The 27,041-nt window shown below is 36.6% G+C and overlaps 1 protein-coding gene across 3 annotated transcripts in view; it reads right to left on the bottom strand.

Annotated features, from left to right (window-relative positions):
- The window catches only part of VPS13B (vacuolar protein sorting 13 homolog B), a 479,360-nt gene that overhangs the window by 404,307 nt on the left and 48,012 nt on the right, over window positions 1–27,041 (bottom strand). For 2 of the 3 annotated variants that reach the window (XM_063327260.1, XM_063327261.1), the window contains exons 5-10: window positions 24,784–24,951; window positions 23,440–23,696; window positions 17,873–18,047; window positions 7,152–7,420; window positions 4,197–4,292; window positions 3,722–3,844 (exon numbers count right to left, since the gene is read on the bottom strand). In XM_063327260.1, coding sequence (XP_063183330.1) covers window positions 3,722–3,844; window positions 4,197–4,292; window positions 7,152–7,420; window positions 17,873–18,047; window positions 23,440–23,696; window positions 24,784–24,951 — 1,088 coding nt within the window. The remainder of the gene's footprint in view (window positions 1–3,721; window positions 3,845–4,196; window positions 4,293–7,151; window positions 7,421–17,872; window positions 18,048–23,439; window positions 23,697–24,783; window positions 24,952–27,041) is intronic. The other variant, XM_063327262.1, reaches the window with a different exon arrangement.

The raw sequence follows: 27,041 nt of genomic DNA, 5'->3' as shown, positions 1-27,041 counted from the left end.
AATCTTGTCACTACATACTCCCATTTCTCTGACTGACCAATGCCTTTCAGATGCTTTATCTATCCTCTTCATGATAAGCAGCCATTTCAGCGTATGACCTTCTTGCTACCTTATCACTCTTTATTCATCTAGATTTTTACATGCCGTCTCCACATCCCAAACCCTCTATCCTACTGAAATCAACGAAACTTTTCCATCAAGAGTTATCCTTCCAAAACAGCTACTTATATGAGACTGATTTTTTCCAACCATCTATTCTCAATTACATGCAACAAAGCTGGAACCTTTGTGGAAGGCGCAGCCCCAACTATAGCAGTACAGAAAGACAACAGGTGAGGCAGTATCACCACCATTCACATGAAAGCAGATATTTTCTTAAACTCACACCCTAGAAGGTGGCAAAAAAATGAAAAAAACCCCAGGTGTCCCTTATCAACTAACCTACAGGAAAGTCATTCACTCACTCACCCACACCGGTGCAAAAAAATCACTCTTCTCATGGTTTTACACGTCTCAATCTCACAGTTGCTGCAGACAAGGCTGCCATCCACCCTCACATCCCCAAGCATGTCTCCCTCTTATCTAACAAGGCCAGCACAGCATCTCTTACAGTTGGCTCATGCCTGCCTCCCCAGCCTGTCTTTCTGGAACAGTCTATGTCTATCCATTGCAGCACACCCGTCACGTAGTGGGCCGCACCGCACCTCTATAATCCCAATAATGTCACACGCTGTAGCTGTGTAAGGATATCTAATGGTTCTTGTTTGTTTTCTGTCTGCACGCATTTGCATACAAACACTTGAGACAGATGACAAGAAATGCTGCTCTCACAGTGGAAGTATAAGAACTTGTCCCATCATACATACCATAGTACAGTGATGATCATTTTCCAAATAAGGAGATATTTTACATTAATATACAGTCCCTTAATATTCTCTTCCACGTTCTTAATTTTTCTCCTTAAAATACTTTCTAAAACTTCACAGAGCACTAACACCAAGTTAACAGATCTGTTGTTGGCTGCATTACTTGTTTTTATTTAAAACACAGTCAATAATTGCTGTTCTTTGGTACTTTAGGGCACTATTCTACCTACAGTACAACCAAAAATCCTCATTATTGAACTTAGAATTTCATTCACCACTTCATCAAATATTTTAAGAGTAGTTCATATGGATACCTGATTTTGTCTTAAGTAACCAAGCTTTGCTTCTTCTTAAAATACGGAAATTAACACTGTTTTACTCCTGCACTTGATACTGCTCTCATCAACCACATTGAAAAATGAGGTAAAACACTCATTCAATATTCCAGCCACACTTATATTATCCTTAGCATACAGTGTTCCCATATCTTCCCTTCCAATCTTCTGTTCATTTAAGTACTTTCAAAGGCTTTCAACTGTGTTTTAATTTCTTATACGAGATCAAACTATGCAGACATACATAATGATATAGCAGTGTTGTCAAAAAAAAAAAGAGCCTTATGTTTTGCATCTTCTCATCCTTAGGTATTTGTCTTTCCAACTGTAAGGAACAGACATTGAGTTCTATATTCCAGTGACACATTCAAAAAAACTTAAATCACAATTGGTAACAGCAGCCTTTTAAATTCATGTAATCAAATATTTTAATAAATAAATTGGCCTTCTATGATGGAGTGACTACATCAGTGGACAAGGAAAGAGCTATGACTGTCGTCTATCTGGACTCACATAAGGCCTTTGACACAGCCCCCCACAACATCCCTCCCTCTACATTGGAGACACATGGATTTGATGCGCAGACTGTTCGGTGGACGAGGAATTGGTTGGATGATCGTATCCAAAAGGTAGGGGTCAACAGCTCAATGTCCGGATGGAGATCAGTGACAAGTGGTGACCCTCAGAGGTCCATATTGGAACCAGTACTGTTCAATATCTTCATGAATGACATAGACAGTGGGATTGAGTGCACTCTCAGCAAGTTTGCAGATGACACCAAGCTGAGTGGGGCAGTTGACACACATGAGGGACAGGATACCATCCAGAGGACCTGGACAAGCTTGAGAACTGGGCCCATGTGAACCTCATGAGGTTCCATAAGACCAAGTGCAAGGTTCTGCATCTGGGCTGGGACAACACCTGGTATCAACACAAGCTGGGGGATGAAGGGATTGAGAGCAGCCCTCAGGAGAAGGACTTAGGGGCACTGGTGGATGAAAAGCTGGACATGAGCTGGCAATGCATGCTCACAGCCCAGAAAGCCAACCATATCCTGGGCTGTATCAAAAGAAGTATGGCCAGCAGGTTGAGGGAGGCGATTCTGCCCCTCTACTCCACTCTGGTGAGACCTGACCTGGAGTACTACGCCCAGCTCTAGAGCCCTCAGCACAGGAAAGACATTGGACCTGTTGGAATGGTTCCAGAGTAGGGCCACAAAAATGATGAGAATGCTGGAGCACCTCTCCTATGACGAAAGGCTGAGAGATGGGGTTATTCAGCCTGTGGAAGAGAAGGCTTCAAGGAGACCTTATTGCAGCCTTGCTTAAAGGCAGCTTATAGGAAAGATAGGGACAAACTTTTTAGCAGGGTCTGCTGTGATAGGAAAAGGGGTAATAGTTTTAAACTAAAAGAGGGTAGATTCAGACTAGATATAAGAAGAAATTTTTTCCAATGACTGTGGTAAACACTGGAACAGGTTGCTGTATTGGGCTTGTGTGGCAAGGCTCCGGTAGCAGGGGGGCTACAGGGGTGGCTTCTGCGAGAAGCTGGTAGAAGCCACCCCTACATCTGACAGACCCAATGCCAGCCAGCTCCAGGACAGACCTGCTGCTGGCCAAGGCTGTGCCAATCAAGATCGGTGGTAGCACCTCTGTGATAACATATTTAAGAAGGGGACGGGGCGGGGGGGGGGCACGCTGGAGCAGCTTTGCTGGCAGGACTTGTGACCCCATGCGGGAACCACACTGGAGCAGTCTGTTCCTGAAGGACTGCACCCCATGGAAAGGATCCATGCTGCAGCAGTTCATGAAGAACTGCAGCCCATGGGAAAGACATTGGAGAAATTTGTGGAGGACTGTCTCCCATGAGACGAACCCCACGCTGGAGGAAGAGAAGAATGTGAAGTGTCCTCTCACTGAGGAGGAAGGAGCAGCAGAGATAACATGTGATGAACTGATTGCAACCGCTGTTCCCCATCCCCCTGCGCCCCTGCAAGGGAGGAGAAAGAGAAATTTTGGAGTAAAGTTAAGCCTGGGAAGAAGGAAGGGGTGAGGGTGTTTTTAAGATTTGGGTTTATTCCTCATTATCCTACTCTGATTTGATTGGTAATGAAATCAATTAATTTTGCCCAAGTCAAGTCTGTTTTGCCCATGATGATAATTGCTGAGTGATCTCCCTGTCTTTATCTCAACCCATGAGCCTTTCATTATATTCTCTCCCTAGTCCAGCAGAGGAGGGACATGATAGAGTGGCTTTGGTGGGCACCTGGCATCCAGCCAGGGTCAACCCACCACAGTTGCCCGGAGAGGTGGTAGATGCCCCATCCCTAGAAACATTCAAGGTCAAGTTGGATGGGGCTCTGAGCAACCTGATCTAGTTGAAGATGTCCCTGCTCATTGTAGGGGAGGTTGGACTGGATGACCTTCAAAGGTCCCTTCCAATGCAAGTTATTCTATGATGATTCTAAAACATACCAGAATTGCTTATTCAGCAAGTCAACTGATATTTCCGTATACTCACTTCTTCGCTCCTATTCATGTTCTCTTCAAAGTCTTTAATTCCCATAATTCCTTTAAGGCACATAGCTTGGCAACCAACAAAACCTATTTGGCAATCAAAGAAAAGTTCACCTTTCATAAGGACCTAGTGAGGGGGAAAAAAAAAAAGGTGATATTTTGAAGAATTCTACTCCATGAAAATTAGAAAAGATACAGAAAAGTGAACTGAAATATGTTTAGATTTATATATTTAAAGCTTTAATAAATAGCAAGATAATCAAACAGTGTACTTAGAAGGAAGGGATTACTTTAGAGTCTGATCACTAAAACACTAGAAGTTTAGAGAACGTCTATCTATGTGATTATTACAATAAGTACATCCAATATAGCAGAATATGAACAATCAGTAACGAAATAATTTCAAAATATTTTATTAGTAACTATTTACTACAATATTTATAATGAATAAGAAAAACAAACCATCAATGGAAAATTACCTCAACTGTGGTTCCTTCTTGTTCCCAGCATATAACTTCTTTGGATTTAACTTTCTGAGGGCTGTAATAACTGCTTTCAGCTTGCATTTCAGTGAGCTATGAAACAACAGGATAAACACCTTATATAAGTCAATATTAGTATTAAACAGCAGTAATGTCATTAATATACAGAACTGATGAAGACAAATTAAATTATGGGCTAAAATTTATTAACAAGCAGGAAACAGGTGCAGTTAAACAGCTGTAACACATTATCCATAGAAGAACTTCTCATATTGAACTTCTGGTTGAAGTATGCCATAACAGAAATTTTAAAACCACTATAGTATTTTTAGTTTGCTTATCTAAAGAGAAACTATGTGAAAAGATGAAACAGATACACAGCTGCATTGTTAACATGGTTTCAAATTAGCTTATAAATTGCTGTAAAAATCCATAAATATATTATTTATTCTTCCTAGCAAATAATTAAATAGCACGATAATCTTAAGGAAACATTTTGATTACAACCATACTCATCGTTGTTTCTTGTTACAGAAATGCATCTTTCTCACAAATGCTATTTCTTGCATTATTTCAATATAAAAATTTAAAATGGTAAAGCACATACACTCAGGTTAAAAAACATATAACCTGCAGCTAAGAGAAAGGAGAAAAGAATCACAAAATAATGAAGGTGTTATGTTTTGCATTAAAAAACCATTTATGTTTATGTTAGGCAGCTTAAACAGGTCAAATTCTAATTTTTATATAAAAATATCCACAAGCTCTCATTATTTCCAGGAGTGGATACACATGGATGTGGTTTCAAATTAAAATTTTGTTATCCAAACGTCCAAGAAAATTGGATTAAAAAAATCACTGATCACCCTTCAGCTGTGTGCAATTATTGTAGAGGAAAAGCAATTAATTGATTAAAAGAACTCAGACATTACAAGAATCATTTTCACAATTATTATAAAACGCTACATTTGATTTGGCATGATTTTTAGCTGGAATGATATCAACTGTTCAGAATGCTAATGCAGAAACTTGACCTTATTTTTTAACCAAAATATGAACCACAAAATTAATTCCATACATTCTTTGCATGCAAGGAGAACAATGAATTCTGTTTTCCTCCTAACTGTCACCATATTAGTATCATACATCACTTCAAATTCAAAATTTATAGAATGTAAGATATTACATTTTAAGTTGTTTTTATCACTTCCTAATATAAAATGCACAAGCTTCCCAAGGAAACATTAGGAAAGCCCAATCCAGCAAATCTTGTTCAAAAGAGAAGTTTGTATTATTTTTAATGAGTTTTCTCATGTGAGGAAAAAGCACACAAAATTACTACTGTATGACAAAGCACAAAAGAAAGAAGATGCTGCGCGATGATAAATGAGAAATTTGAGTATCAGTTGGTTGTTCAGTTTTTTTAAATGGTGCCCCAGGGGTATAATTAAAGGAGGAAGAAAAGAATTTCCCTGATTTATTTTTAGCCTGTTTGTTTGGTTTTTTGGTTTGGTTTGGGTTTGGTTTTTTTTTTTTGGTTTGGTTTGGGTTTTTTTGTTGTTGGTTTTGTTGTTGGGTTTTTTGTTTTTTGTTTTTTTTTGTGGTTTTTTTTGGTTTGTTTTTTTTTTTTTAAGTGAAGGCTGAAGCAGACTGACACAAACGAATGTCTGTTGATGCTTTATTTCCTCAAATTTTGCAACTAAACTTGCTAGGAGACTGAAGACTTAAAACATTAACCTCCCCACAGAATGTCTGCAGCTCCAAAAGTCGCTTGTCTCATCCTGGCACTTGCTGAGCATCTAAATGCTCTGCTATGCCACCAAACAAAAACAGCTAAGAGAAAGTAACCATGAAGCCACTCAAAACTCTCCTTGTGCACAAATGAGAAGCCAAACAGGCAGAAAAGGGAGCTGCTGATGGTATTGAGTGTATAATCAGGCCTGTAAACATATGAAGGTTATGAAGATCATAGAACAGATCCTCCCAGAAGCTATGCTAAGGCACACAGTGGACAGGGAGATGATTAGATGATCTTTAAAGGTCCCTTCCAAACCAAACTATTCTATGATTCTATAAAAGTTCTGCAGTTCATCCAAAAGTCTCAAAGTCATTAAAAAAAAAAAATCAACCTTAGTTATTCTGCTGCTCATAGAAATAGTATTGTCTCCTGTTCTGAAAAGTTCTGGCCTTGATTTAATATCGATTTAATTATAAAACTAAGAGCCACTTTCTAGTATAGTTATGCAAGCAATTCTATGTGCATATAATTTGGCACGTGTAAAAAGTATTTTGCTAATTCAGAACCTTTATTTTTAATTTCTGTCAGTACATCTCAATATCTTATTCAAGCTCTCCATATTCCCTTCTGCAAGCTTATAAAAGGAACAGAGAAACACAGCAACTATTTTGAGATTTCTTTACAGAAAATACTCAAATCTTTCTCTACATACTTAGTTTATAGCTCAAAGTGTATGTGTAATTCATCCTTTCTTTAATTCAATTCCAACCCATGGAAAATAGTTTTAACTTTATCAGTTTAAATTCATATTTGCACGTATTATTGTTTAAAAATAGAAAAAATATTCTTCCAGTTCACGAACTATATGAAGCTAGAAGTTTTTTATAAAGTATATTTATATAAACGTTGGATGGATAGAATACTGCAATAAACATCCATCCATTTTTCTCCCATCAAAAAATATTAATTTAAGTAAATCAAGTGGTTTCTCTTTAAAATTAACATGTCCATATGCAAATTCAACCTCAAATAGCAAAACCACCACTGTAATTAACAATACATTATGAGGCGAGAAGAACTTTCAACATCCGTATTTTTTGTTATTCATTACTGTAATATTCTGTCTCAAATCAAACAGTAGACAAGCATGCAGATAGTCTTTAAGCACTTTCTCAACAAGCCAAATAAATCCTATATGACAGAGAAATACTTACCTTAAAAGTCACTGTTGCCTTTGTACAGTAAAACCCAATTGAAATAATAGGATCCTTGAGGGACGGAGATTTCTGCTGATGTAGCGTCGATCCATCACCATTTCCACTAGAATCATTCTCTTCATCTTCGTAACTCACAATAGCAGGAACAAGAGACCAAGCCCAAGAAACCCATCCTTGCTGCTGGTCATCGTCTTGATGCAAATAAGGATCTTGATTAATATACTGTGTTGGATATTGCATTACTGAGCTCGTTTCATCTTCTGTGCCTTTTAAAACAAAAAGTCAAATTTCAAATCAACCATGCTTGAAAACTAATTTATTGTACTCAAAATTCTAGCACGCGAAATTTATCTAGGACAATATTCCACATATCATTCCCTGATATTAGATTCATAATGGTAGAAAATAGGCAGAAATTTAAAAATTCTGAATATAAGTTTCTAAGCACTTGTTTGATTCATTAACATTTTCCTCCCAAAAATATTAAGGATCTTTGCAATAGTTTTACTATCATACACTTGCAGCGAGACCAGAACTTGTCATCTATATCACAGGCTTTCAAGCCTTCTTTCATTAAAGGCCTTCCAAAGTTGCAAATTAAACCCACCCAGATATATTATGATCTTATAGTTTTCGATTTGAAAATTAAATAAGAAAGGACTTCAATTGCAAAAGCCATAATAAGGAAAACGTAAACACAACACATTCAAAAATTAAGGTTGAAAGCCTCCTTTATTTAAAAGTCATGTTTTCAAGTATCAAAGATACAGGTTTACCTACGCTCAAAAGAGTTGATATGCCACCTGTGTCAAAAAAACCCAAATGTTGGTCCTCTGTGAAAAAAATATTAGAGATAGCAGACAGAATGAAACAAAACAAGGATTTCCACAAAGATACAAGTGAAAAATGCATGCTCCAAGTGAGTAACACTGTGCACGTACAAAAAGCACAACTAACTTAGCCTTCATCACCGCTCTTAGAGGACCCCCGAGGAGTATTAACTGCTTGAGAGTTACCATAGGTAGTACAGGATGCAGAACTGTTCCCACAGGGATGCAATACTGAATGCATTACTTAACTGAGAATGGAAATAGGAAATATTCCATTTCTATTTCCTTATTTTTTATCTCAGAGGACCCACTCTCGCAAGTTTTAGAGCTTTTAGTCTAATTAGCCTTTAGTCTTTTAGTCTAATTATTTATACACTTGCGCAATGGGAGAAAGCATAAGAAAAAACACTCGTGAGAACTCTCAGCACACGCTTGGAGGCGAGGACACCTCCTCCCACAAGGGCAATGCAGGCTTCCTTCCTGCTCTCTTTACAAAAGATTGTCAGAGATCAGATTTCGATCCAAATGTAAATCTTGAAACACAGGGAATACAGAAGAGGTGCGCATAAAGTCTTGGAAATGACAAAGAGGCAGAACTGTCAGATGTAGAAGGAAAAAGAATTCATATGGAGCATGACTTGAGTAGTTTAGCCCAAACTGTTGCTGGCAAGGACAGAAGAAATGGTGGAAGGTCTGCCAAGACAAGAAAATCCGGAGGTGTAGGATCTCGGTCATGCATAACATTTGGTCTACATAGCCATAAAATTAAGCCATCATTTAGCATACCTCTTTGCTGCAGCATTTGTACACAGAGACAACAGTAAAAGATGCCAAATAATAGTTTGGTTTATAAACTTAGTATTTCAGAAGCCATTAAAATAAGACAGAACAGCAGCTAGACTAAAATGGTGATATCTATACGCTGTGAGACAGAACACAGAAAAAAAGAGGAAGATATACTTAACTTCCGTCAGAAAATTAAAACTATTACAACCATTACATAATCAATAGTCAAACTTTGGAACAAATACACATTAGCCTCATAAGCAACCCACAACATCCTCTAAACACTTCAAATAATGTAAATACCTTTATAACAAGTAATGCATGAAGGGGAGTATGTACTTTGGAAACCCGAAGCCTCTGGTTTTAACTAACTACGCTAACCACTACATCAACTGCAAACATACAGGGTAGTGAAATATAACGATAAGACCCCTACATTTCACATACAGCAGTTTGTTAAAGGACAAAATGCTCCTACTCAGCAAGTTTCTGAATGCACTCTTGCTAGCTACCCCCAGCTGAGATCACGCGGGAACAATCTTGCTTCACAGTGCAGGGCAGTGATTCCAGTTAATGAGAAATATATTTTACATAAATTACAAGATCACAGTGTGATTGCATCTCACTGTTTCCATGTTGAAATCAAGTTTGATCTCCAGAAATTCACTATCCTTTTGTTTAAAGGGTTCGAGATACTTATCTCTGAGTCTGGAAACTGGTATCTCTCACCATAAGTCTGGAACTAACCCAGTAGAAAATTACTCTTTGTGTTTATTTATTTTTCTGCCTGTGTTAGTTTTCAGCCAGGTAAGGCTGATGCAGCTTAACCTGTGGCTACATAAATACAAGTGCTAGCACTAGGGGAAGAGGGAGGGAATGCATCGCCATCCCTGCCAGCAACAGCAGAAATTTTCTTCTGGTTGAATCAACCATGAAACTGCATAAATGAAACTTAACAATTACTTCAAGAACACAGCTGTAGATGTCCATTCTTGTACCACTAAATAATGCAGGTATTAAAATTCATTTCCTCATCCATATCTTACCTGCCATAAGCTAAAGCAGCTACTGCAAACTCACAGCTAGGATGACATTATCATTAATTATGAATACAAAACTTATGGAATAAATCATGTTAAAAGAATAAAGAAATTTGCAAGGAACCAGAGATATCTGGCTGATAACAACCGTTGTGGTGCTGACCTTGAGAATGCAATAGCTCTGAAATCTGTCCTTGCAGCATGAACTGTTCTTGAAGAATCTCAAGTGTAATAGTACACATGCTTTCAGAGTGATAAATATTTTCTTATGACTTTCCTTTGCATGTATTTATTATGTAAGGAATGCAGAGCAATTACTAACATACATAAAAACACAAGTTCAATGTTTGTAAAAGTTTCCCCCAATATGTTTATGCTATTCAGTGTCTGTGATACCAAACAGAATTTTATTCTAAAGATGTTCATTTTGGATCTAAAACATAGAAATACAATAAATTGACTGACAGCAGATAACTCATAATATTTACAATGCTAGTAGCTTAAATTTTTGATGTTTAACTAGTTTTACTTCACACTACATATTAAAAAACAGTGGCTCACGATCTATTACACATGCATTACACTAGCACAGCAATATTGATGAAGGAGGTTGCGCATAACTGGAAATTATACCAGCATCAGCAGAAACTTAAATCCTATGTTACCGAACTCTAGTCTGAAAGGTATTCCCCATCTCCTTTTAAAAGCAAATGTATCCCCAAGCCTTTCTAGTTGAAAATCTGATGCCATCATAATTGTAGCCCAAATACAACATCACAAAATCGCACACTCAGGTGGCAGTACTTTTACACATTTAAGAGGTATCATACTTATCACTACAGTGACTCAAGTAGCCAGGAACCAGTACTGCAAAATAGTAAGACTTGAGGGTTTCTTCTTATTTCTGCATTGAGAACAGCATCTTCCTTAAACTCAAACCTCTGGATCCTACTAGAGCAGAATATCTTCCCACCTTACAGACAAACGTAAAACAAGAGAAGAAATCATAGCTCCCTTTTAGTGCTGGAATTGCACGGTCCACTGGATATGGAATGTGACTAGAACATACAAAAGCTTCAGATTCAACTCTGGAGAATCTGCTTTTTCATGGTACGTACCTCCACCTGTTAAACAAACTTCCCGAAGTTTCTACTCCTAGTCTTCCCATCTTGTCTCACTGTAAATTGAAACACTACCCTAGTGAAGAACTGATGGATAAGGAGGGAGAGAATGAATCACCTTCCAAATTTGTTAAGAAAACTCCAAATAAAGAATAATGCCACAACAATTCTGAAGCGCTGAAATAACACCAATAATTATTCTAAAGTGCTCCCTATGGTATTACCTGGGTTGCTAATCAATTATTTTAAAATTCCAGTTATTTATCAATATCCCAATCTCAATAAAATGAGGAGCAAACGTACAAGTTAGTTAAGGGTGAGCTACAAAACAAGTGGCAGTGATTTTAGAACACCAGAACCAGGACAAGAGGTAGGGGATCTATTTTCTATTTTAATGGCAAAGGAGACTAAATAATATGAAACATCCCAACAAAAGCACAAGTGCCTATGGGTTGAGGTACATATCACAGGACAATTAATCTCAAAGTGACATGTAAGTGCAGATACCCAATAGGGAGAGGAAGGTGTTAGTTGTCTGACAATCCAATCAAAAAAAGTATTTTTACTTCATATCTTGCATACAAGTTCAAGCAGATCAACTGGAAATATACTTTGCTCACTAGAAGTGTTAAAAAAAAAATTGCTTTCATTCTGCCATCTACCTTAAACTACTTCCAAATCAGCAGCAGGAAAACATGGCTCATATTTAAGCTTTTATGTAATAAGAAAAAATACAGAAGGCCAACCTGTGACTCACCTTTCAAAGATTCAATCATATTGGGGGGGGTCTCTACTATAAAAGGAGTATTAATGTTTTTCAAGAAAAGAAGAAAATGGCAAGACAACAAAATAGATGTTTAAAAGGCATTCATAAAAATCTAGGTCTCCACAAAAAGGTTATAGTGCATGAACCAATAAAAATATTTAATATAAACAAATTTAATCCTCCCAATTTAGAAACTTTAAGAAAATTTGGGAAGATTTAATTTTCCCTCTTTTCTTTTTTAAATTTGCTACTTATTTTAACTGCTGCTCATCTAACTGATGTTAACAGATGTAAGCAATTCTACGTGCCTAAACATTTATTCCAAATTAACGACATCTGGCCATCTCCATACAATGAGCTTGATACCCATCCTCAGCACACAGGATCTCAGCAACCAGTTACAATGCCTATTAGAGATGCCTACAACACCATTACTCAGTGTCACTGGCCGTTAGACAGGTGCACAATGCACTGACCCCACAAGCCCTGTTTCACAGGTGTTTGTCTACACTGCGTCTTTAGTCTGTTGAAATACAACTTGCAAGTCTACCTACTGTTCCTTGGGAGGATACCAAAGTATATAAGCACGGAAGAAGCTCCAATAATGGAGCTAGATGACTGGAGGGGGGGAAAAAAAAAACCACAAAAAAACCCCAACCAAATGTGGGGTTTACTGCACAGATCATTTACCCAACAAAACACATAAAAATTTGAAGAAGTGAAACAGTATTATGTTCTCCAGTACAAAGATCATATGTATATCTCCACCCCTTTAACCCTCAAAAGACGACAGACAAAAGTGCAGGGACAAGAAAAATACACAGGAAAGTGTGATTTGGCACATACAACCTTTTTTCCTGACATCATTTCAGTCAAACTGGGGATCATTTTCTCCACTGTTTAGGGATAGCTCACCTCTACCCAAGCTCTTTAACACAGTGCACAGCCACTTCTCCTCAGTCAAGTATGGATAGATAAATCTATTTCAGTTCTCCCATTTTTATCCCAATAGAATATTGCAGAATCAATTCCTTCTCCAACATCTAAAGCTCACATAGAATTTCTTGTGTCACAAATTATTTGCATCTGGTTTTCTCAGTCAACTCAAATCTCATATTCAGCCCAAAGCTGGCAATTATTTAACTCATTCTCTTGAGCTGCTTTTTGTTCCATTTGTATCCCAAAAAATTCCCCACGCTAGTGTTCTTACCTGCAAGTTTTCAATAAGGAGAACTTCAGCCCATTAAAAATTTGGGTTTCATAGTATCCATGCAACGTTTTATTCTGTTTAGTGTTGTAAGAGTGTTAGCTACTCACATTCACAAAGGCCTTCTTTATTTTCCCTCAGTTTTTTGAGAGTAAAGATCACGACAGAGTCAGTGTTCTTTACAAATATTAGAAAATTTCACAATGCTCCTTTGGGATGGAATGGTACTGTTCCAAAAATATTGCTATTTTACACCTGGCAAACATGCTTCCTATGCTGGAATTACATCTGCCATGGATTTAATTTCATGAAAAAGTAAAAAACAAAACACTTTCATAATACAGAATCTCATGACAATCATTCAGAGGAGGTAGCACCAGGAACTGTTAAAACCACTCTCAGAAGCTCAGTAGCTCATACTGCTCATGATTCCAGCTTCTATCATCTGACCCAAGCTTCTTGCTCAGCATCTCCTGCACGATGGGTCATGCGGACCCATCTCCGCTGTCTGTGCCCCCATGCCCTGCACTCTCCCTCAGCCATGTGACTTTTCATTTCTAGTCCACTGTTTGTATTTCTTTGCCCAGCGAGAGCTAGACTTGCTCTGCTTGAGTGCTTTTTCTGTTCTTCAAACCCCTCAGGTCATTTTTTACTTAACCAGTTCTAGTATTTCAGCCTTAGATCAACCTCAGCAACCCCATCCAATTAAATTCCAGCTTTCTCTTGCCTCCTGGTTTCCTTGTCTTCTTTCATGCCTAAATAATTTTCATTTCTAGTTACATTGGTCAATTTTTTCCACCACGAACCAAAAGCCTGTTCTCAAGTCCCAGCCCACCACAACTACAACTGATGGTTTTGCCATAGGCTCTTGTCCAAACCCTTCTCACTTCAGTGTCTCTCTGCACTGAAATACATCAATTTTCTCCTTCGCGATACCAGTACAGACATCCAAGCCCACAATTCAGGCAGCCTTCAATCCCTCAGAAGCAAAAGCCCTGTCCAGCCCTGAGCAAGAGCATGGTCCAGTATGCATGCGGTTTTAAGTGAGTTTACATATCAACTAAAGCAAATTTCCACCTGTATTTCTCACCTGTAATTTTACCTGTGTATTTTGAATGCTTTCAGCTTAACAGAATTGGAGCAGATTTTGCTCGGGCAGCAAAATATGTTCATGGCATAGGCAACCCTGATGCCAAATCTACATTTGTGCAAGTCTTACATTTGAGTATACAGGAACAAACAAACCGCTGCTGGAACAGTCTTAGACTGGATAGGTGACTGATTTTATTATGTCAACAATGACATAATAAAAATAAGTTCCATACTAAAGACTAAGAATTAGTAATAACTGAACCCAGTAAATTCTTTAAACTGAAGGGGTGGGGACTGCTTACTAATAAATACTGGGTTAAACTGCTTAATGAATCTTCAGAACCCTTTCAAAGAGTTATAAAAATATAATTTATAAAGAAGGCCTGTACATTATGAAACTGTAAAGAATTTAGGCACAATTCCAGTGGAATTAGTCTTAGATTTCATGAAGCGTTACTCTTGGGGAAAAAAAAGTGTGGCTAATGTAGCTCAGCAGATAATAAATGCCATTTATTATTGCACTTGATTACATATTTTTTTCTGAAAATAGTAGCACCTTCGAAGTTTCCTCAGAAAAGTTCAAATCTGTGGTTGGAAATTTGGATGACAAATGCATCATGAAGTGCTAATAAAGTGGGTTTGGTTTTTTTCCTACTCAGACACAGATAAAATATGAAGCTAGAAGAACAAAAAAGTAAAAAGTAAACTCACAAACTGATAGTATGGGTAACCTGGTTAATGTCAGTTTGGCACTCCCGCTTAACTACACTGAATGAGAGGAAAAAAAACATGAGCTATTTAAAAGTTTTATTTGTGTGTGTGTACATGCATGTGCACACGTGTGTGTACATATGCCCACACATATACTAAACTCCACAGGAAACAAGCATAAATGGTATGAAGAAACAGTTGGTGGCAGGGTTAGCCTGTATGTGGCAAAATACTTTGCAGTGAAGACAGAAATGGACTTCCAGAACTGTTTCTACGGCTCTGGCTTGGCCACCCAATAACTACCATCTCTTTTGCATTCTGAAGGAGATAGTTCTGTCAAATAAATATGATGATATAATTAAATACAATGACAATGTTTGAGCACGGCATAGTTGAACAAAAAAATTGCACAGGAAATCAGAGTTTTCCTCCTTGGTAGGTTCTTGTCATTGCAACCTTAGTCTAATTTCTGAACAGTTTGACAACTCTTGCATAGATCAGTGTGAAGTTACATGATACTATTTATTTTTTAGATAGCTATTTTATGAAAAACTAGTAAGAGATACTCCGTTGTTCAAAAAAAAAAAAAAACGCAAATGATATTTACAGACAGCAATTGCAGTTCAACCTTCCTGAGGACATACATTAGAAATAAGGACGGCAAGAGACATATCGCTTAAGATTTTACTCATATTTGGACATAATCTCAAATTGCAGTCCAGGTGCAGAAAAGACTGAGGACTTGTAGACAGATGCCTTTTGCTTTAACCTTAATCTTCGCTTAAACTATATTTCACCACCCATCTCACATCTTAACCAAAAGCAGCCAAACAAACAAAACCCACATACCTCTCCTATCCAACTTCCATCCCCTTCCATAGTTACAACTGTTCATCCCAGTCGTCTTGTTACTCAAGCTAATCTTTGTCTCCAATCCTTAGGCAGTGAGTTTCAGATGAAAAGGTCTACCAGGTCCCAGCTATTCTCATACTGTCTTACATGATTTCTCTATCCTTTCAATGTCTTTCCTATATTAAAATGGTCCTGCTCACCTCAGCAGCTCCAGGAATCCAGCTACAAAGCTCAAACAACTCTAAATATATCATAACTCTATGGCATGAAAACTTGGCCAAATCTGGGTGAACTTTGATGGGACTGAAAGATACTCATGGTACAAAGACAACCGCCTTTCTGAAAGCAAGGATAATACAACCCTTCATAGAAAAGTTCTTCACCCTTTCTCCTGCAAGTCATACAATTAAAACATTGGTTAGATGGAGATCTTAAGGAGATCTTAAAATGCACACCAATGATTTTTCTAAAAACTGTATGCTTTTTAAGTCTCAGGAGAAAATTAATATTTTCAGAATATTAATTAAGTACTTCTAATCACGTCTTGTGTAACAAACTCCACATTTCTTGTAAGGCAAATAGTTCCTAGTACAGAAAACTACTTGAGCATTAGAGAAAATACAAGAGACCTATTTACAGACTTCTTATTTATTTGCTCAGTTCCACATAGCAGCAGCATGACAGAAAACTCTACATCTGGCAAGACAGTGAAACGGTTATCTGTGCCAACCAACGCTGAAGGCTATATTTTGGCAAAGAAATTTCCACTGCTGTCATTTTTCCAATAATGTATTTATTTCTCTGAAATCAGAGAAGACAAAAACACAAGGTCAAAAAAATTATAAACTTTTTATGTAAATTGAAGTTGCATACCTCTTAAACAGAACAAAATGAATTAATTTAGTAGTTTACACAAAGTTTCAAACTGTTGTTAATACTATAAACATAAGCATAGCCTAAGAGTGCTGCATCACCTTCACATATAATTCCAAGAATTTTCTAGATGTTATCATACTCTTGGCTGTATGGTAAATATCTCTTCCTACTCCCCTAGATCTAAATTCAACCTTGGAAAGATATCCAAAACTTATGTCTTGAAGAGATTAAAATTAACACACAAATCTCTAAATAATTTCCCTGTTTTGACAAGTAAATTAACTTCTGCTCTACAAAAGCATAAAACCAAGAAAATTCAGAATTCAGAATGACAGTCCATCCTCCCTCTTCTCTTTTATTTAGTGCCTGATACATTACATGAACTTCAGATTCAAGTTCGGATGTTCAAGATCATGACATTCCCGATTAAATTACTAAAAAAGACAGCATGATGTGAGTCAATATGACTACTTGACTCTGTGTTTATATTTTATATAGAAGTGAATGAACAGAAGAGTATTTAAGTTCTAATGTCTACTTAGATATTTTATTTCCCTTAGATTTTAATATAAACTAAGCACCTATACGCATTTCTTATGTTGCTGCAAATTCCTAACAATTCACCTAACATAAGACCTCAACACTCAAATATATGACATGATGCAACTAGAAAAAAAAGAATGATACAGTAGCAAAGTTGGTAGCTCCTAGAAAAGCCACATAAAATTGAGGCTGGAGTGAAAGATTTACAGCTCAAAACGCATCACTGTTGTAACCCTAGCAATATTTGGGAAGCAGCAGATGGGAAGCCATCATACAAAGGTAAAGAGAATTCACCCCTCAATCAGCGCAGTGCTCCTCAAAAGATCACGTCACAGCAAGTTACTACGAAAGATCATGTAGAAGAGAGAATACATGCTATATGAAAATAAAAAGCAGAGAAGACCAGACAACGTAAAAGGACAGAACTACTGAAAACACAGTGCAAATTAATGCTTCGCTATTTAGAACAAATGCGGATATATCTATTGCCAGTAACAAGTTTCAAAGAAAGATGGAAAAACACATCACTTAAACTGGCAGCAGCCACATTTGAGCTAAATAAAAAAGCCAAAGTTGCATAAGGACAGGTGCCTTGTTGCACCACATAGTGATGAATAAATCCAAAGTACCCTCCTGTGTCACAACTCCTAAAAAGGTCCTTTTACATAAAGTTTAACCTCAGTTTAGTCAAGACTATCAGAACGCTTTTCAGAACATAACATGAAAAGGATGTTAGAGCACTGCATACTTACCCAGCACAATGAACTGCCTCTCCAATGAACTGCAGACTGCCGAAATACTTTGCAATGATTAGCCTTGGCCATTTATATTTGTAAAAATAATGGAAATTAATGTTTTTAACATTTCTTTCTAAAAAGTAAAAATTGTATTTACCCGTGATATTTCCCAACATATCTTTAGTGTGGCAAATCAAATCTTCGCTTTCCCCGTCTTTGAAGTTGCCTATTTCTCCATAATAAAGAGCAATTCCAAGTTGCATTATACGTATAAACATAGGAAGCTGCTGATCAGAGATTGAAAGTTTCAAACTTTCAACTAATGTGTGAACCTATAACATAAAAGAGAACAAAAGCAAGTAATAACAAAGCTCTGTCATCATTAAAGCCAACTTTTAAACGATACAACTTCATATTCATTTTGTACATGCATTTGCATTTCTGAAAACAAAAGCTTCAAAACAACACCAGGCAAAGGACTACAAACAATGACTGTCAAAAAACATACACTCTTTGGGTTGCTACACACGAGATCTTCAGGTTAAGAAGTCAACTGTAATATATATCGCATAGCTATTTTAAAAAACATATTTTTTTTTATAATTGTTGCTGAAGAAATTCCTAAAACATAGTCACAAGTGCATCTCATTAACCTTTTATTTTCATTATAGAGTTTCGTAAAAACGTGTTTAGCATAAACATGCTAAAGAAAACCTAGATATATTCATTTTAATACACAAGGTTCTTCATTTTGATTATTTTCTACTCCCAACATTGTTGCAAGTGGACAAGTCACGGGGTGGGGAAAGGACTCATTCCAATTGAAGTGCAGAAAACCAGCTCCTCTGGATATTTCAGTTCAAATTTGCAATTAAGCAGTTTTCTCTAAATGAGAAAAGCTTCACAAAGACTGTAATTACTAGGACGAATATTTATCCTTCCTTTAATATTTTAGTATTTATTCAACACTTCAGGATATTTTTATGTGATCATACTATAAAGACAAAACCAGACTTGATAAGAAAGCTATCTTTCATTAAAATAACAGCTGCACAAAACAAAATTATTGTAATAAAATTACTGTTTCTAACATTAGACATATTCCTAACTTCAGGTACAGTTTCTAAATGCTGTGGGTGAAAATAATGGAAGTGGAAAGTAACTACACATCAGCATTGGCCTTAATGCAATCCAATTCAAGAAACATTAAAAATGACTTTGTAAACAGTACTGTACATCCATGGACAGGTAAAAATAGAGTAGTAAATAAATATTCGTATAAAAATATGCTAATATACCAATAATACTTCACTAATAAATTTATACAGTAAATTTATTAATAAAGCCACAGCCTTAGTTATACAGAATAAATGACAACATAGTATCAGCCATTTATGTAGACTATAGGCAAGATTTTAGGTATTGGAATTCTGCTATTATTTACAATTCTCTGAAGGAAAACAGCATGTAAAATCCTAAGATACATTTTGGAAATTAAAACTTCAATATCAATTTTTCACAGCTAGTTAATAAGAAGTTGTCAATAATAAATCTTTTCTGTGCAGATGAACAACAGGAAGGATAAGGAGCGAATAACTGTCTTAAGATTTGGAAGAAAAAAGATTATTTTGCCAGAAGCCTTTTTAAAAGTCACACAAGGGGCATATGTCATAGTAGAGGACAGGAATACCACGTAGCCCTGTAAGCAATGAACATAATTATGCAGTGGCCTAATTGAAATTATGTTACACACTCTTGGACTTCTTGTATGGTACTACCCTCCCACCATGATCCTGGCTCTTACATTGCCAGCGGAACTCGCCTGCCCCTCAGTTAAGTTGACTCATCTCACTAAAAGCAGCAGAAAACTATTTATTTCTTCTTGTCCAGTTACCTTTCAGTCAACATAGAGAGTTGACTTAGATAACTGGCAGGTCAGACAAATGTCAGCGCTGCTCCAAATAGGGGGAGGCCGGACTGACATTCCCAGTGCAAATCATCTCATCTGTCTCACCGTTGTCTCATCCCATGATGATTTCAACAAGAAAAGCAACGAAAACCTTAAAACTCTAATCATTTTACATGTGTTTTGCCACCTCTCCCCACATATACTATTTTCATTCTAAAATTGAAAATAGGAGCCTAGCATTCCCAATTTAAAAGCGTACAAATACACATCCAAGTACTACAGAACTGTCCTCCTTTGAGGAGAGTCGACTTCAGTTGAACTCATTAAGATTAGTTTGGCCAAAACTTTTCAATAGACGTAGTCAAAATTACACAGGTTATAAAAATATTCTCTGCAGAGAAACCAAAAGAGCAGATGCTATTACAAATGTGGAAGTCTTGGAAACTTTCACTCAAGACTAAAAAACAGATGTGCTTCACCAAGTGAACAACACAGAAATCAAAGTTTTTGTTACAAAGATCTTCATAGATCTGGAGAAAAAGACTGAATGCTGCTGGCTTTTGTCTCTAGCTGGGAAACAAGACACCAGCAGAAAAATTGCTGGCATTCAGTAATTTACCCTTCAGACACACTGAAGCTACAGGAATTTCATTTGCAGCACACACTTTTTAAAAGCTTTAATCATCCTTACAATAATTCCGCTAATGAAGAAGTTATGTTTACTGATAACAGCTCCTTTTAATTCAAATGTAAGAAGATACAGCTAAGTCTATCAAATAGCTAATATTTTAAAGATAATCTTTTTAAATAACCGCATTCTGATGATCCACAGCACACAATCTCCATGCATACAACAAATCAGAAAGTTATCAAATGTAAAATTTGTGAGGGTCAGATTTGTAGATCTAATCCTTGCATAATAGTATGGTAGTGAAATACTAGAAAAGATTAAAGATTAAAAACATTGTTACATTCGGATCATTATTCTTTGGATCATAGAAAACAATTAACAACTCAAATATTAATCCAGAACCATATAGCTAAATGTTTTCATTTAATTGAGCACATTTCTGAACATCTTCATAAACAGTATTTTATGTTTAAAGATGCAACAAAAAAAATGAGAAAAAAATAAGAAACAAATTAAAAAAGAAAACGAGACAAAGAGAAGTAAACTATGTGCAACATAACAAAAAAAAAATCAGAGTATACAGAAAAAAAATAAAAGACATCTTTGAACAAACTGAATGTGCCTTAAAAAAGGGCAGGGGTGATGAATGGCCACCAACAAAGATAACCAGAAAAATTTAATACAAATTTTATTAAATTATTACCACCTCAGTACATTCTAATCCATGTTTTATTTTAGCCCAGTATCCACTAAAAATTCTAAGTAATAATATAGAAGTAATCTCCATTTTTACAACAGTAACATTTTAAATTATATAGAAGATTGTGTCAGCATTTCCATTAAAGCATGCTGTTGGAGACTTGTAATTTGGCCATAAACTTTTGCTCTGCATTAAAACTTGGCATATTAGCTTCAGCTAGGTAGAGATTACTTCCTCAAAATTTACAGAACTATTTGGCTAACTTAAAACTTGGGCTTTTTAACACTAAGATTTACTGTCTATATGCAGAATCATACTGTCACCACAGAACATGAAGACCATCACTGGTAAACTACAGAGAGTCATATAATGATTCCTTATTATCACTGGACTTCATATAGATCCTGAAGTTATAACGCACATGTTTAGAAGTTGCAATATCACTGAATATATAAATTTTTGTTTATAAAACTCAAAATAAGCAAATTGCAAGAATTGTGAAATTTCTGCAAACATACATGCTACCAGACATTTGTGTGCAAGTATCCAGCATTTTGTGGCAATTCTTATCTGGGTAAATACTCAACATATCCACAAATCTCCAAATTTCTCAAGGTAATCAAAGGCATACAGCTGCACAGCACACAGAAGAAAACACAGGCATTTGACAAATTGGACTGGATGAGGGGATGGAGTGCACCCTCAGCAAGTTTGCCAATGACACAAAGCTGGGGGGGGGGCGGTGGCTGACACACTGGAAGGCTGTGCCACCATACACAGAGACCTGGACAGGCTGGAGAGTTGGGCAGAGAGGAACCTTACGAAATTCAACAGGGGCAAGTGTAGGGTGCTGCACCTGGGGAGGAATAACCCCATGCACCAGCACAGGTTGGGGGCTGACCTGCTGGAGAGCAGCTCTGTGGAAAGAGACCTGGGAGTCCTGGTGGACAACAAGTTGACCATGAGCCAGCAATGTGCCCTTGTGGCCAAGAAGGCCAATGGCATCCTGGGGTGCATCAAGAAGAGTGTGGCCAGCAGGTCGAGGGAGGTCATCCTCCCCCTCTACTCTGCCCTGGTGAGGCCGCACCTGGAGTGCTGTGTCCAGTTCTGGGCTCCCCGGTTCAAGAGGGACAGGGAACTGCTGGAGAGGGTGCAGCAAAGGGCTACCAAGATGATTAGGGGACTGGAATCCCTCTCTTATGAAGAAAGACTGAGGGATTTGGGTCTCTTCAGTCTGGAAAAAAGACGGCTGAGGGGGGACCTTATCAACACTTATAAATACTTAAAGGGTGGGTGTCAGGAGGATGGGGCCAGGCTCTTTTCAGTGGTGCCCGGGGACAGGACAAGAGGTAATGGGCACAAACTTGAACATAGGGAGTGCCATCTAAACATGAGGAGGAACTTCTTTACCCTGAGGGTGGCAGAGCCCTGGAACAGGCTGCCCAGAGAGGTGGTGGAGTCTCCAACTCTGGAGACATTCAAAACCTGCCTGGACACGTTCCTGTGCCACCTGCTCTGGGTGACCCTGCTCTGGCAGGGGGGTTGGACTACATGATCTCCAGAGGTCCCTTCCAACCCTATGATTCTATGATTATTAACTCCTAACCTTAGGTTCACAACAGCTTAGGACTTCCTGAATCACATCAAACAAATGCAGTATCCTAACTGAAAGAGTGAAACTTCTGAATTATATTCTTGAGAAATGTCCATCAAAATTTATCTCAAAATTGACTATTTTGCAGTGCATGCACCTGAAGATTGTTTTTTATTAAAACTTGGGAAAAGCCTGCTATAAAGTCTGTGTCTCAATTTAAAACAGTTCTCAATTAATTAAATGGGCACCACTGCTATTTGTTGAGAGAGGAAGGGAAGACTAAGCTTACACGTATGATGACTCAGAGCAGGGGAAAAAACAACAACAAAAAAAAAAGAGAAAGGCAGTTTGATCTCTCTATCAACTCAGTATTTTGCTTCTGCACTGCAAAATGTAAAGATGTCACCTTTGGTCAGTGCCAGGTGACCACAAGTAATACTGCACCCCTGCTCACTAGGAACTGGGCTTGGCTTGCTAATCCATTTCACATGGTTCACTAAATAGTGCTAATACACCAACGTTTCTTGTTATTTATTAGAGTTTGAGCTACACTTGAAAGAATAACATAAGTAAAAAATTCTTTCCATCTTATTGGAGGCACTTTAAAGCATACAGTATTTTTTTATTTAACAGATTACCTGCAGACATTTTTTTTCCTTTTTTTTCTTTTTTAAAAATTCAGGAAAACCAGAAAAGATTAGAAAACATTACTTACATGCTCTTACTGTACATAGAGTAATTGCATCATTTGAACAAAACACAATCAAAAAATCTCATTAGCAAAAGCCAAGCGAATTAACTTTTCATTTTACTTTAAATTTCAAAGTATATTTTGAAAAACCTCAAAACTTCACAAATTAACAGCAAAAAAAATTATTTTCGATACCTACTTTAATAATAGATGGCATTTTGGAGTTGAGGTTATCATAAGTAAAATGCAGACGAGTCTTGAACGAACATTTGTACAGCAGAGGTTCCTGGTAAAATTCAATTTTACCACTAGCATTTCTCTTATCGAGACAGACTGTGCAGTCAGAAAAGTTGATCATCTTTCTCAGTACCAGATCGGTGGCTTTTAAAAGAAGTAGATAGGTTAAAAAAAAAATACATTGCATAAGAAAAACAAGGTATGCATACATGTTCTTAACTAGAAGAAAACAACATAAGATAGTTGCGTGGTCATTATTTAAATCATTAAAGTACTTGCTTTTCTGACTAGAGAATAATTTAACACATTACAGACTTTTTCAGCTGAATACTTTAAAAGTGAGGGCAAATAAGTTACATCCAATTCAAATTTGCATCCCTTTACTGTACCTTAGATCTATTTATAAAATAAGACTACTGCTCCATGTGCAAGCTTAAGACCAATAAATATTATTCTCATTATTTTCCTAAAAAGAACCTTGCATATTTTCCCCCAGTTTTCTTTTGAATCTTCCAAAGCAAACAAGAGCTATTATAGTGATCTTAACATGAAATGTATTTTGTAATTTTGTTATATTAGTTTGTAATAATTTTAGCCAGAACAAAGAAATGGGTCCAGCGGTCAGGAATCCATTAATTAAATTTCCTGTTCCACCAGAGATCTTCTGTGTGATCTTAAAATACTGCACCCAGATTCCACCTCTACCAGATGTCAGTAAGAACACCTAGACTTATAGATGAACATTGGTAATTCAAAGACCAAGACATTCAGATACTGAAGACCAAGATAAAAATCAAAATTTGGGTGCTTTTTTCCTGAAAACGTGAAGCAAGATGGAGCATGTCATGCAACTGGTGTGCTATGCTCACTACAGCACAGCGTGTTTTACTAACTCTCTAGCCAGCTTGTTCAGAATATTAAGATCATCACAAACAACCGCAACGGAACAACTTACGATGCTACTGCTCATTCACAAAAATAGAAATAGATTGCCCAAGCACTCACTGACAGCAGCGAGGAAAAAGTGAAATGCAGTCACAGAAGGATGGCAAGTATGAGCAGAGGGGACTTCAAAACATGTTATATAATTATCTGTGATCATACAAGTGTGTGTTAAGAATCAATCTATATTATTATAGTTGGCTCTTCAAAATGAAGAGGGGAAAACCTGGTAAGAAATGAAACCAGGCAGAAAGTATCTCACTTCCAACATAAAGAGCCATTCTTATTAGACTTGTGAATTTCTTTATGAATTTAAGAGTGCCTCCACTGTGATACCTAAAATGAAAAAAAAATATCTACTCACCAGAGATGTCCATAAAAGCTCGATCCCAAAACTCATCCACTGTATAGCATTCTGCAGAAGTGATATTGACTGAGAGAACAATATCATCCTCCACATATTTTAATATGAGATTGTTGATCACAATGTTGACATTGTTCACAACACGCCTAATCAAACTCTGAACATAACCTATAAAACAAAATAAATACTTATGAGTTACGGAAGACATGATGCCAAATTCATTTATTACTGAAGTCATTATTTCCAACTCGTATTCTTTTTTAAAATCAAAATTAAAACAAACCAAGTATCATTGTCCTTCATTTATCTAAAAAATCATGGGACACTCTAACATTCAGTGCAGTTAAGTCAATCTGCATTCTGGAAATGCAATAAGCTATAGGAAAAAAGCCTGTAAACACTAGAAATGTAATATAGTGCAAAAGATTAATTTTTGGTGGCAAGAATCAACTTTCCAACTAATTAAGAAAACAGAAGACTCTGGATTATTGTAGACAAAGAATTTTAATGGCAGTGACTTTTTTACTTGAAAGTTATTTAGAAATAGGTTTGGAAAAGTGAACACCAGTTGCTAGGTTACTTTTCAAGTATGCACATATTACACCTATGTGCCCCCTCACCTAGTTTTTTTAAAAGTTAACTAAGCATTAATATGCCTAGTACTTCTTTTCATTCTAAAAGCTAATATATCCACATCATGCTCAGCAAGACCCCTGTGAGGTATAACAAAATCAATTTCTGTCAACAACCCAAATAGTAAGCACCTGCACTGAAGCCTTTGGGAAGAAATCCATTTAAATTTTTTCAGACATAATACGATTGGAAAAATGAACTCGTCTGTGAATTCCCAGTATGCAGTAAACACTCATATTTTACCAATATGGTAAAGAAATCAAATACTACCCATATTCATGCCTCTTACGTAGACTGCATGTAACTATGGAGCTAACTCATTTGTGCTGGAAAAAAAATAAGCCTTAAAATTTCTATGTTTTAAAATTTATATCATTACTCACTTTCTATCTAAAAATATATTTAATGTATGCTATAGAGGTCTAGTTTGGTAACTATACTGAAAAAAAGACAGTAATGATACAGGTTTAAGTCCACAGGCTTCAAGAGTAGTTTCTGAAACTTGAATTAAATAAGACACATTGATATCAACGATTTGAATTCAAATAAAACTGAAAGTGAACATCAAAACATTGTGAGATCAGTAGAAGTAGACTCACACTTCTACTTCCATTCTACTCTGCTTTTTCTAGCTATTCATCGTTTTCACACTCAAATATTACATTTCACCTTCCAATATATGGAACGTTTTACCATTACATAAGCAACTTTCTTGAGTTCCACAACTGCAAATTTACACAGTTGACATAAGATGTTTTTCCTTTTCCAGCATTCAAAGCCTTCAACTACCTCTTATTAAATGCAAAACATGCTTTCAGCTACCATTAGCAGAATATTTTTATTCTGATCAGGTACATTTCTATGTTTTAAAAGTATTTCAATATTAAAGTCTTAATTGTAAAATACATATCACATTTCTTATCATAACTCAGCCTGCTTCATTTTATACTATTGTTGAGCATACGTCACCCTTTGATCAAAGCTAGTTCCAGGAAGACAGAAATAGCATTTAAACATCTCCTGCCACCTTAATAGGATTGTAATTGTATTAAAACAAAATCTAGAAAACGTTTCAGAACACAGTTCAGAAACAGAAAATCCAGAAGTGCAGGGAAAGTGAAAATTCTGACAGCTTAGTACTGTTACATTTCTAACATAATCTAAGTTCACCTTTTTAGCCTATTAATCTAAAAAAAATACTGAAAAATACATGGAATAACTTGTTTTTAAGAATTTTCTCACTGACTTTTGAAAATGGTAACATATTGTTAGGTTATATGGATTTAGGAAGCCATATGTATTATTTCAATAATTAAGGAGCGTAAGAGAGTCATCTACATCACTACAGTGGTGTAAACTGGCCTGTATATAACTAGAAGCCAGCAAAAAGCATTTAGTTGCTTAAGTTCAGCGTAGAAATATTTTGCAGACTATGTAACTAACAACTACAAAATCATAATCAGTAATTTAATTATGATTTTAAAACAAGCTACTAATTCATTGAAGAAAGTGAAGCTGACCCCCCCTCAGGTCCAAAGTTTTTCAATATTTGGCTTTCAAAGGTCTTTCAAAGTCAATCTAATTTCCATTTTCCTGCTGTGAACAACAAAAAAAAAATTACAAAT

Source organism: Chroicocephalus ridibundus, chromosome 2 (assembly GCF_963924245.1).
Source record: "Chroicocephalus ridibundus chromosome 2, bChrRid1.1, whole genome shotgun sequence".
Classification (NCBI taxonomy): domain Eukaryota; kingdom Metazoa; phylum Chordata; class Aves; order Charadriiformes; family Laridae; genus Chroicocephalus; species Chroicocephalus ridibundus.
This window is presented reverse-complemented; position numbering and strand designations above follow the sequence as displayed.